Source organism: Solanum verrucosum, unplaced genomic scaffold (assembly GCF_900185275.1).
Source record: "Solanum verrucosum unplaced genomic scaffold, falcon-dt-bn FXZP01000128.1, whole genome shotgun sequence".
Classification (NCBI taxonomy): domain Eukaryota; kingdom Viridiplantae; phylum Streptophyta; class Magnoliopsida; order Solanales; family Solanaceae; genus Solanum; species Solanum verrucosum.
This window is the reverse complement of record NW_026020327.1, coordinates 3,004,523-3,018,206: the sequence shown is the minus strand read 5'-3', so window position 1 is coordinate 3,018,206 and position 13,684 is coordinate 3,004,523. Positions and strand designations below refer to the sequence as shown.

The window sequence follows — 13,684 nt, the reverse complement described above, 5'->3', positions numbered from 1 at the left end:
TGATTACTTGTATCTGTATCTTTTCCAGGATCAGCGAGTGCATTCTTAAACAGGAAAGATGATAATTCCTTGTGAGAAAAAAATCTTTGTAAATTGTTCTTTTATAATTCCCAATTATACATTCCAATATTATTGTAAGAATTATGTCCATCTTGTAATTGTTAAAAATATTCACAATATTTTAAAATTGGTTTTGGCGTTTGTCTCCAGTGACTATAGAAGGAGATGTAGTTTGATTGCAACACAGTTTGTTTACAAGTCTTGAATTATGACAGAAATTAGAATTTTGACACAAGTAGAACACAAAAAAATAAATAAGAAATTTACAAAAAGTATTTTTTCAAGAAAACATTTTCCTCATACCAAACACACCCTTAGCGGAAAAACATCAAAATACAAAATTTTCAGTTCTTTTTTTCATAATTGAGAAACAGAGTTACTACCACACAGTTCAAAACATGGTGGATTATGGGTCCGCTCATCTATCCTTTTTTTCTTGTTTTGGTTTAAAATGTTGCAAGTACAATAGGATATATGTAACTCAATAAATTATACTAGTAAATAGTAAATATACTTTCAATAAAGTAGATATAATATTAACACTGCTCAAGAAGGAAAACAGACAACATTCAGTAAGGATTGCTACTACACAAACAGCAAGAAACAGATCATTTGAATTCTCCACACTAATTGAAATTAAAAGATCTGTTGACATTAACAAAAAAAGGAAATTTTGAGGACTTTTATTGCATTGCTCAAAGATGAGAGTACACAACTAAGCTAAGCTACAAGCAAAAGCTTTGAGTTCAAATTTTATGAAAGACGTACCTGTCTAGATCGGTATCTGAATTTGGAGGGAAGTGGAAAAGAAGCCTCTGAAGCATAAGTGTGGCAGCCTTTCTGTTACGTGCAATTAGAACAGCATTTGGCCCAGCATCGAAGGTGTATGCGACCTGGAAATATTCTTATGTTTAGTAAAAATGGAATATGCACTTATTCAGATTACATTGCACCTACTTTTGAAGTCAAACTTGCAACAGCAGATCATAAGAAGCAAAATGTAAACTGAAGACATTCATCAGCAACAAGGCTAATTATAGTGTTCAAAAAGGTAAGAAATAAGTCTGGAAGTTGCTTGTTATAGTGTCAAGATACTGGTGCAGTTGATGTCATGTCATTACCGTCAAAACCAGCTCAAGTAATATGATATTACTGATAATAGAACCAAAGGTCATGCCAATAGAAAAATACCCAGAAAAGATACATGCAACACTTCAGAAAAGATAATGGTTTTAACCTACATGCATTCTGTCAAGCTGGAAAAAGAACCCAAAGTGTTGGAACGCTCTGAAAAATACAAATGTCTCACTTTGATCTTTGCTAGTTGAAAACAAATCACAGATTTGAGCACAGCAAAGCCTCAATGAAATTAATTTCTAGTGTCATATACTCAGAAACAAACAAAGTTAATTTGGACTTTATAGACCACAGAACAAGCACATGTGTACTGACTAAATAAGGTAATTACATCGTTGCATCAGTTCCAGGCACATGCAATTTGCAAACACCTTATACTAAATGAGAATTACGCAAATGCATGCAGAAAAGAACTAACTTCTGAAACTCTTGTATAAGAGTACTCCAGTTACTTTTCAGGATTCATTGATCATCCTTAGGTTCAAGATTCACCGATATCCTTAGATCTTTAATATTAGAATATCAATGAAATAAAAAAAGGAGTGACTTTCAGAATACAAGAAAGAGAACGATTAATCATACCAAGGCAGGCAAAACCAGCAGCTGAGGAAGCCAGACCAGCAGCAGTAGGAAAATTATTGTAAGAATCAATATGCACATGCAAGTTCTGCCAATCATTTTTACTGATCTTGATACCCTTCTTCTTATCCTCATAATCATTAGCACGAGCTCGAATTTCTCTTAGACAATTTTGGTATCTGGCTCCATCAAGGGATATTTCCTACACAATGAGCAAAAGTAATGTAAAAATGTCAAGACTCAGCAACAAAAAACTGCAGTATACAAATCTTTCTCCTTGCTCAAAATAGAGGGAAAGGGGGAAATATATGAGCTCAGCTTTCGAAGACTGCACAAATGTGAATTATAAATTTCCTGCACAACTATTTTAACCAATTTCTGTAGCAAAACCAGAGAAGATAATCAAAGACATGATCCATCATTAAACAAGAAATGCATCCTAAAGAAGAACAAATAAACTAAAAATTACAGAAAGTATCAAGAGTTCATATGATTCATCTTCTTCTCATGTACCTCCTTGATTCCACTACATGTAGTCATACACAGCCAAACAACATAGAAGAGTTAATATATTTTAATAACAAAACAGCCTATTATCTTGTAGATAACAAGTGAAAGCAGAAGCTAAACAAACACTACACTCTTAAAGAACTGGATTATGGGTCCGCTCATCTATCCTTTTTTTCTTGTTTTGGTTTAAAATGTTGCAAGTACAATAGGATATATGTAACTCAATAAATTATACTAGTAAATAGTAAATATACTTTCAATAAAGTAGATATAATATTAACACTGCTCAAGAAGGAAAACAGACAACATTCAGTAAGGATTGCTACTACACAAACAGCAAGCAACAGATCATTTGAATTCTCAACACTAATTGAAATTAAAAGATATGTTGACATTAACAAAAAAGGAAATTTTGAGGACTTTTATTGCATTGCTCAAAGATGAGAGTACACAATTAAGCTAAGCTACAAGCAAAAGCTTTGAGTTCAAATTTTATCCAAACATAAAAAAAAAAAAACAGTTCCCCATCTCTTAAGGCAAAGAGGCTGCAATACTTGGATCTCGTGGAGTTGTGTCGATTACTTAAACATTAGCACAAATAAAACTTGCTCTTTTACTTGGGCAAACCAGTTTCAAGGCAGAGGAGAGCCTGATTTTCGTCAGGTAGCAAAACTGGACCTCTGCCAGGTCTTGTGCAGATGAAGTAGCTTATTTCACCTTTGCATTTCTGAGCCGGAACCTTGTCCTTAATTTCAGGTGGAGGTGGTAATGCTTCCACGTCGTTTAAATCCTGAATCCCAGCATCCTTCAGAATTGACTTATCGCCAATGACATAGCTGGAGAGAAAGGAAAAAGAACAATAAGGAGCAGTGAAGATGGTCAATGGTTGCATATAAATAGCACAAGGTCCAGAATTCATATCATGGTGGGGTGTGTTTGTATGGAAGAAAATATTTTCCATCAAAGCTGGCGTTTGGTTCCAGAAAATAATTCTTAAGAAAAATATTTTGCATCTGAAAGGAACATGACTATCTTCACTTTTGGACGGAAATCATTTCCCTTCACAATTATATCAACTCTTAACTTCATATCACCGCTTATACTAGCACTTGATACATAATGAATCTTTACTACTCAAAAAATTGTCAAGACATTTATCTGTGTGTTAATAATAAAAGATATTTACTAACCCCAAACCAAAGACCGGAAAACATTTTCTCGGAGTATACTTCCTAAAGAATAAAGTCACTTTCCAGAAAACATTTTCTCGAACATGACTTCCTGCATAGTTATATTAGAACTTTGAATCTTTTATATGAAAGACGTACCTGTCTAGATTGGTATCTGAATTTGGAGGGAAGTGGAAAAGAAGCCTCTGAAGCATAAGTGCGGCAGCCTTTCTGTTACGTGCAATCAGAACAGCATTTGGCCCAGCATCAAAGGTGTATGCAACCTGGAAATATTCTAATGTTTAGTAAAAATGGAATATGCATTTATTCACGCTACATTTCACCTACTTTTGAAGTCAAACTTGCAAATCAGATCATGAGAAGCAAAATGTGAGCTGAGTTATTTGTTGGCAACAAGCTAATTATAGTGTTCAAAAAGGTATGAAATAGGTCTGAAAGTTGCGGTGCAGTTGATGTCATGTCATTACCGTCAAAAACCAGCTCAAGAAGGAAAAACTTCAATGTTTAGGTGCATCGCGAAGTTCGCAAAATCTTCAGCACAGAAAGGTGCATGAGGTTTATGGGAGAGGGGTATGAAGGAAGCACTCACTGCCCATTACAAATATAAAAGAAGATTTCCCGAAAAGGCATAATCATTGTTCTGTTTAAAATAACTTGTGTCCACTATTTTGGATCAAGTACAAATTTGAGTGAACAATTTAACCTGCAGAACTTTGATATTTCAAGAGGTTGGAAATCTTGGTGACACGTTTTATTACTTTAGTAATAAGAAGAGGAACCATATCATGCAATTATCTATTAGGACAATAGTAGGATAACGTTTTAAACCTGTGGAGTTCCTTCTGCACGGTTCCATTTCTCGACACAGCTAATTATCCTGAAAAGTTAACACACCGTCAAGACTTTCTTGATTCTCCCACTTTCAGTATAAGAGATCATCAAGTTCAGAACTTATCTATGTTACAACACAACTCAAGATACAGCCTGAAGTTAAGACAACTTGCCTGTGAGATGTGTCATTCATGTAGAATATAGGAGGGCTAGTGTCCAAGCAGACTGCATGAAATTGATTGCTTTCAGAACAAGTCAATTGAGCAAAAGTTGGAAAATCGCGATTTTGTATAGCTTCTTCCATCTGAATAATGCGTTTTGGTACTACTTCCTGAAAATGCAACGCAAAATGATAAGTCAAAACTTCTTATACAATGTTACCAATTGAGCAGAGGTTAAATTAACAGAGCTAATGAAAATAAGCTGAAGATTTTCGAGAATATTGATTGAAGATGTGTCAGAACTACAAAATCCTAATGTAGAGAATACAAAGACAATACCTTTGCTCTGTGTTCTATAAGTGCACTGGTTACAACAGTCTCACGCATTCCTGAGGTGCTACTTGTTTCCTTCTGCCGTGAGCTAACCTGAAGTACAGCACATAATAAAAGAATTAAACAGGAAAATATCAGGAGGCACAAGTTGATAAATTAGTGTCGTAATCAAACTGATAGCATGATCATTTAGGCATGCATCTTATTTAAGAAGATGATGCAAGTAAAGTTTAGAATCCTGTTTATCTATGGAGTTGGAAACAGAAAATACACCGAAAAAACAGATCCGGTGATCAACATTTGCGTAATCTACTTGACTTAACTTCATTGATTCATAGTCAAGAATTATGAGTTACTGAAAGTAGCTTAACGTTGCTATTGGGGATCTAGGAAGCAGTAGCAATAGATAACCATTCGACAAGAAAGAACTAAGATATGCAGAACAAATAAATGAACACAAATAAGTGGCATTGTTAAAGTTAAGGAATTAGTTAGCAAGAAACGAAAGCAGAATACTCTTTTTCTCTTCCAACTTCCCAGCATAGCAGTATGACTGGAAGAAACTTGGATTTCTAGAAAGGGGTTCCCCAAGATCTAAAACTTAAATGAGGGGCTCAGTATAAGAATGAAACAGAAACCACGTTCTTCTCTACAACCTTATCCCCAGAAAAATGTTCTCCTTTAAGTCTGAAGGACTGCAATTCCAATGGGATAGATTTGGTTTCTGTTCCACTTATTATTATTATTACCGAAAACCACTGATGCACAAAAGTAATGCAATGACAAGTATCATGTTTGGAGAAAGAACTAGATGGGACAAGTAGAAGAATAACATGACGACAGATTCTCGAATCTGGAGAGGAGAGACAGACATAAACACATTCTTTCTTCCTTCTCAATGACTAACAATGACATGAATAGACAAGCTTTACAGAAAAAGTGAATAGCAATCACATCTGGATGGGAAGTACATACCACTGCAATGATGATGACAAGCTCATCCCAGTGTTTCTCGTCTACGAGTGGAACAGCAATGCTATCGCTACCATCTTCCTCCTTCAAACATCACAAACGGAATTAGACCACACTGAAAAGATAGAAAGTATGTTGAGACAAGCTACAACACAAGAATGTAGGAGCTCGACATACCTTTCCCATGACCCACTTGACAAATCCTCCAAACAAGCTTCGACAAGCACTTCCTGAACCTTGCCTGTGTGGGAATAAGTGAAGTGTGTCAGTTTCTTATTTTTCATAGCTATTGAATGAGAAGATGAAAAGAGAAAGTAAGATCAAGAAGGATCAGTTTGATATGCTGTTACCTCGATCTAACTTTAGTCTTCTAGACAAAACATAAAGAAAAATAAGACCAGCTAATGAAATATTCACGACTGATATGAATTTACCTTGCTATGGCAGAAAGTCTCCCATTGTCCTCTTGCACATTCATTAACTTCGCAAGGGAAAAGACTGCATATCGGAGACACAAGTTGTACTCATCTCAAAACTTTCAGAAGGAATGTAATAATGGATAAAATAGAGATTCCCACAAGAAAGAAACATTCACTTGGAGAAAAGCATTTTCAAAATTACTCTGAAGATGAATTCTTAAGAAGGGCTGACATAATACACAGTTCATAAATTTCTTAATGACAGTTTATTATCCTTACAGACAAGGGTCAGAGAAGATAACATATTCAAAATATGGCAACATCAATTAGAATCCAAAGAAACTCAAACATACAGATAAATACACTAGTTTATCAGCAAGTACATTCTTCAAATGGCCACTCATATAAAAGTTACAGAACATAATTTCCTGAAAAGTAAGTGCAAGAAAAGGAAAATGTTATAAAGAAGTTTTGATTTATTTGTGATTTGCATCAAGTGACTTGTAGTACTTGGTTAAACTGCACTATATACATGAGTAGGTAAACTGTAACACAGATCATTCTTGATGGACAGAGTATGGACCTAACAAAAAAACTTGCACTTCTCCACTAATGAAACTATTTTTTCAAGGGCATTTTACTTGCCAAGTAATATGATATTACTGATAATAGAACCAAAGGTCATGCCAATAGAAAAATACCCAGAAAAGATACATGCAACACTTCAGAAAAGATAATGGTTTTATCCTACATGCATTCTGTCAAGCTGGAAAAAGAACCCAAAGTGTTGGAACGCTCTGGAAAATACAAATGTATCACTTTGATCTTTGCTGGTTGAAAACAAATCACAGATTTGAGCACAGCAAAGCCTCAATGAAATTAATTTCTAGTGTCATATACTCAGGTAACAAACAAAATTACTTTGAATTTTATAGACCACAGAAGAAGCACATGTACTGACTAAATAAGGTTATTACACCGTTGCATCAGTTCCAGACATGTGCAATTTGCAAACACCTTATACTAAAGAAAATTAAGCAAATGCGTGCAGAAAAGAACTAACTTCTGAAACTCTTGTATAAGAGTACTCCAGTTACTTTTCAGGATTCATTGATCATCCTTGGGTTCAAGATTCACTGATGATCCTTGGATATTTAATATTAGAATATCAATGAAATAAAAAAGAGGAGTGACTTTCAGAATACAAGAAAGAGAATGGTTAATCATACCGAGGCAGGCAAAACCAGAAGCTGAGGAAGCCAGACCAGCAGCAGTAGGAAAATTATTGTAAGAATCAATATGCACATGCAAGTTCTGCCAATCATTTTTACTGATCTTGATACCCTTCTTCTCATCCTCGTAATCATTAGCACGAGCTCGAATTTCTCTTAGACAATTTTGGTATCTGGCTCCATCAAGGGATATTTCCTGCACAATGAGCAAAAGCAATGTAAAAATGTCAAGACTCAGCAACAAAAAACTGCAGCATACAAATCTTTCTCATTGCTCGAAATGGAGGGAAAGGGGGAAATATAATGAGCTCAGCTTTCGAAGACTGCACAAATGTTAATTATAAATTTCCTGCACAACTATTTTAACCAATTTCGGTAGCAAAACCAGAGAAGATAATCAAAGACATGATCCATCATTAAACAAGAAATGCATCCTAAAGAAGAACAAATAAACTAAAAATTACAGAAAGTATCAAGAGTTCATATGATTCATCTTCTTCTTGTGTACCTCCTTGATTCCACTACATGTAGTCATACACAGCCAAACGACATAGAACAATTAATAATTTTTAATAACAAAACAGCCTATGATCTTGTAGATAACAAATGAAAGCAGAAGCTAGACAAACATTACACTCTTAAAGAACTGAGCCTGAGCTTCCAGGATGTTTCAAGTTAATCAATCCACATAAACTTCTATTAATTTAAATTAATAAAATGAGAAATTTTTACTCTTCAAGAACTGAATTTCCTAAACATCTGAGATGCCAAAAGCCTTGTTTAACAAAAAATCAACCCACATAAAATTACAAGAACAAATGGACATCAAATAAAATCAGATATAGGGATCAAACTCAGATAAAAAAAAAATCTAAAAGAATGGAACTTTTTCAACATCTGAGCTGCCAAAACATCTTGTTTTAAATAAACAAACCCACATAAAATTACAAGAACAAATAGTCATCAATTTTTTTGCGAAAAAATTAGAATGAGAAATTTTTACTCTTCAAGAACTTAACTTTCCCAACATCAGAGCTGTCAATACAGCCTTCTTTCCCATAAATCAACCCACATAAATTACAAGAACAAATGCATATCAACCATTTCAGTAAAATCACACTGACAAAATGAGAAAGTCAAGAACTAAACTTTTCAAAAAGACTCTTCTTTCACATAATCTACCCACATTTAATTACAAAAAAACAACATATAGTCATCATTCTATTATCAAGTACACAAAGAAAATTATTCCTCCACTTTTCACTCATCAAGAACAGAACTTTCAAAACATCTCAGCTGCCAAACCAGTTTTCTATTACATAGATCAATAGGTAATCTTATTAGCTTAGTTAATTAGCTAAGAACTTTCACCTTGTTAGTGAGATTTGATTCCCACCTTGTGATCCTCACCTACCCCCAATTATTTTTTTAAAAAGTACAAATCAATAATGTTGAAGGTACACTAGGTGATCTGAGTAGCTCAGACGGTTCGCTAAGAACATTCACCTTAGAGGCTTCGATTCCCACCTTATAACCCTCACCTACCCCCAACTTTTTTAAAAAAAAAAATGTTGTAGGGACACAAGCAAATCTTAATAGCTCAGTTTGTTAACTATCTGAACTCTTACTTTGTTGGCGAGGGTTCGAGTCACACCTTGTAATCCCCTCCCCATTTCCCCTTCCCTTACCACATCACATAAATCAACCAAACAAATACCAATCAAAGAGAAAATGATCAAAATGGTCCTTAATGTATGGGCTTTGATTCCATTTGGTCCTTAATGTATGGACTTGATGGAAATGGTCCTTTATTTATCATAAATTGTGATCAATTTGGTCGTTAACCCTAAAATTTTAATGGCAGCGATTATTTAAAAAAAAAATATAACTAAACTCGCTACACGTGGAGCGATTTCCCATTATTTTTTAAGCAATCCTCGCCTCGGGAACTTTTAATAATTTTTTTTTTTTTACTTTTTTAAGAAAATGGATGCTATAGCAGCTATTTCTATTTTTTAAACGCTGTTGGGGCAGCGTTGTTAAAGAAAAAAGAATTTTTCTTTTGGACCGGCAGCGATTTTTATGTTTTTAAAAGGAGTAACAGCGTCAATTTTGTCAGAAGGAGCGATTTTGCCCTTTTGGTTAAAAAAAATTGATGTGCCATTTTGGAATTTTTGGAAATAGGGGAAGGAAAGTCTTGAACGAGCGCATCTTTTACATATTCCGTGTATTTTGACGGCTAAATGAAATAAAATATTAATTTTAGGTTAAGGATCAAATTGATCACAATTTATGATACATAAAGGACCATTTCCATAAAGTCCATACATTAAGGACCAAATGGAATCAAAGCCATACATTAAGGACCATTTTGATCATTTTCTCACCAATCAAATCTCTAAGCAAATTAAACTAAGAAAATTTATTTTATTTTTTAAAAAGATACCTTTTTGTTAAGCCACATGCGATCTTGTTGGAAAGAAGGGCTAACAGCAACAGTGGTTGTGGTACAAAGATGAGCAGGATCAAAGGTAACACTAATACTCTCATTAATAGGAAGAACAAGTTTTTCATCTCTTTTTCCCCAATATTTAATCACTGCTATGTTTGTTGGTGTTTGAGCAGTCACCATAAGAATCCATTTCTTTGATTGTTCAGCCATGGCGAAAAAAAATTGAGGGCGTTAATTCCAAAGAATGGAATTTGGGGATTTAGATCTACAAAAATGGAAATGTGGGTTGGTGTTAAATTTGTGTTTAGTAGAGTATTTATACTACATGTGAAGGAGCATGGCTGCTAATATATAGTAGTGAGTGAGGAACAACCTCCATTGTTGAATGAGAAAGAAGTTTGTTTATTGTTTATTTCTCGTTGGCAAATCACTTACACCTTGTTTGGATAGTCTATATTTAAATTTATCGGCAGGTAATAACGAAAAATCTCAGTTTATTAACGTCAATTTGATGTGATAAAAAAAGATTTGATATAATTACATCATTTACTTTATTATTTGAATTATTGATGTGTTTGATATTAGTAATAATAAAAATAATATTATAATTTATTTAAATATTATATTTATTAAAATAATATTATTATGAAACATTACTTAACGACCTTCGAATCAATTGTTTTAAAAGGATATATAAATGCGACAGAAAAATGTAAATGTGTGTATTCTCTTTTTTGTTTTGGAGTAAAGAAAGTAACTCAATGTGGAGTGCTACAATTATTAGCAAGGGTGTCCAACAAAAATAGGAAAAAAGAGGCGGATTAGTTTCGAATATGTACAGTAAAGTACTCCCTCGGTACCTATCTCTTTTTATAAATAGTTGATTCATAATACTTGTCATTTCATTAAAATCAATGCATAAATTATCATATTGTTCATTTTTTACCCTTGTGAGTTATTAGCCTTGAAAATATATATTTGACCAACTTAAAAAAGCTAAGTAAATGATTCATGTTAATTGGTTAAATTAATTAATCAAAATAAATTAATTCATATTCATTGATTGAAAAATTGAGTTCCAAAAAAAATTAAATAAGGATAGAAGGGTAAAGTTACATCATTTCTTAATGCAAGTGCAAAGTAAAAATGTGACACATAAAAAGGGACGGAGGGAGTAATTAGTTTACAATAAATATAGTTATGTTTTATTTATATAAAAAGATAGCTAAAATTATAAGTATACGTGACTATAGAATATAACTTGTCAAAAGTTTTAGAAAGTATATACTGACCAATGTAACTTAATACATGAGTTATGCATTGACTATACATTATGATACGCTTAAAAAGTTGAATATAGTTTAATTAATACACTTAAAAATTGATTATATATGAAGTAACGTCGATTATTCAATCTCAATCAACTTAAAATCACCTCTAAACCATCCCAAAAATTTAGAGTAGAAAATCATCTCGATATTTCGAGTCTTTTGACATATAATTTACACGAAACGATTCAAATTTTTGTTACGTCGAATTTTTATTTTTTTAAAAAAGGAGGAAGTTTATATTCGTTAAATTAACTAAATTCTTGGATAATGTTTGTGCATATAAATTTTTTTGGAGGAAGTTTTAAAAAAATTACCTTTACATGAATGACTTCCTTATTAATTTTATTTTTAGTCATAGAAAAGTACATGAGCCACGCAGACAACGTTTTAATAATGTTTGTCATCTTATTAGTCAAGCATGCACACTAAGTAGCTTTCACAAAATATATAGGTAGCCATTTTCGAGTCAAGACGTTTATTTTTTATCTGGCTATACTTTAGATATTATAAATTTCTTGTAAATATTATTATATCATTATCATTATTTATGCATGATGCATATGAAGAATAATTGTACGCTAAAAACTAATTGCTGAAATCAGAGAGGTTAATAATATATTCTCACCTCAAAATTATGCTATCATCGTAGAACTCAAATTTCAAAATTTATAATTAATCATGATAAAATATGAAATTGCACCGTTAGTTTCTATTTAAAAAAATTATCTCCAAGATAAGACTTATATTGATTTAATAAACAATAATAGTACGTAGAAGATTGTCTGATGCCCATTGTATTTAATACTAATATAAAAAATAGTACGTACGAGATTGGTCCATATGCCCATTTCTATGTTTCTATTTAAAAAAATTATCTCCAAGATAAGACTTATATTGATTTAATAAACAATAATAGTACGTAGAAGATTGTCGTGATGCCCATTTTATTTAATAATATAAAAAATAGTACGTACGAGATTGGTCCATATGCCCATTTCTATGTTTGTTGGCATTTACATGACAATAATTAAAAAAAAAGTGGGCACAAGTTAATTTAAAGCTTCACTTCTTATAGATTGATATTTACATCGTATAATTTCTAAATGATATAGTTCTTAAATAGGTTTATATTATTTTCTAGAAAAAAATAATATTATCTAGAAAGCATGTTAAGATTTTTTTTTTCTTTTAGATATCCTCATTAAAGCATAAAGATTATTAAATATTAAGTTTGAGCCTTGAAAATATTAAAAGTGTTTTACTGTTAAAATAAGTGTTGACACCTAATTTTGACCCTCCACAATAGAAATTAATTTTCGAGCTTCTCTAGTTTAAAAACGATTTAGAAGAATTAATTTTATAAAAATAAAATAAATAGTTTGCGAGTTATCTTAATTAGTTTGTCATTTTTATAATTTTTAAATAATATATATATATATATATATATATATATATGTTTTATATAATTATGTATGTAATTGGTATATTTCAATAAATATTTGAAAATCATCTCAAAAAATTTGTATTTTAAATATTCTATTAAAATTAGTTTAGTTTATAGTGAGGGTTATATTTTCTTATCGATTAGTTCATAACTAAGTTATTTATTTTATTTTTGTTAAGAGTAAGAAGCTTGTTAATTAATCAATAACAATTTATCCTATTTTAATTTTGGCCGAATTTAACCATTTGCTCCAATTTGGTCGAAATTGCCATTCATATGGCTATTTTCTTAATTCAAATCAACCATGTTCCTTGCTTTCATGAATCCAAATTTCAAGCCAATTGTTGAGCACATTCCAGCAGCCCACCAATTTTAACCCAATAACAACAACATACAAATATACAATGCCCATTCCAGTAACTCCCAACAACCCAGCCCACTTTTCCCCCGACCCAACCAATTAATCCCCTAACCCGGCCCAATCCTAATCCTAATTAACTTCAACAGCAGCTCCAGAACGGCAGCAACATCCCAGCAAAACAGAAGGAGCGATACAGCACCCAAACAGCACCCATCCGACTCCAGCACGCTTTTCTTCCTCCTCACGTCCCTTTCGATTAGTACTAACACCGCAGCAAGCAGCTAGCACGCGCTCTGCCCCCTTTTCCCTTTCGGAATGAGTCAAAACCTCAAGGAAAAGGTGCTTGTCCGAATCGGTGAAATAAATCGAATTTTGAATTCGGAATTCCCCACAAAATCTACCCTAATCTCCCCCTATATAATATCCTTTCTGTTCATTGGTAAAGGAGGGATTTTCGGAGTTGGAAAATTTGGTGTTAAAAGGAAAAATTGGAAAAGTCGGCAAGAGAAATCACATAAAGATATTTTCCAAAAAAAAAAAAAAAAACTGTAAGAATCACCCAGAAAATACACTTTAGATACATATTTTTTTTCTCTCGTTCTTCGTGGGTTGCGGAGGAATTGGCCAGATTTCTCGAAATTCCCGTTTGTGATTTTAAGCTCGCTCGTTTGG

At 32.8% G+C, this 13,684-nt stretch overlaps 2 protein-coding genes across 2 annotated transcripts in view; both read right to left on the bottom strand.

Moving 5' to 3' along the window:
• The window catches only part of LOC125835898 (uncharacterized), a 28,031-nt gene that overhangs the window by 623 nt on the left and 13,724 nt on the right, over positions 1–13,684 (bottom strand). The window lies entirely within an intron of this gene.
• LOC125835907 (diphosphomevalonate decarboxylase 2-like) lies at positions 2,688–10,222 on the bottom strand. Its single transcript, XM_049515010.1, has 10 exons — positions 9,871–10,222; positions 7,422–7,620; positions 6,208–6,271; positions 5,951–6,014; positions 5,777–5,857; positions 4,808–4,894; positions 4,481–4,638; positions 4,305–4,353; positions 3,615–3,739; positions 2,688–3,122 (listed from the first exon to the last, which is right to left on the bottom strand). The coding sequence occupies exons 1-10, from the start codon at positions 10,084–10,086 to the stop codon at positions 2,900–2,902; spliced, it is 1,266 nt and encodes a 421-aa protein (XP_049370967.1). The 5' UTR covers positions 10,087–10,222; the 3' UTR covers positions 2,688–2,899.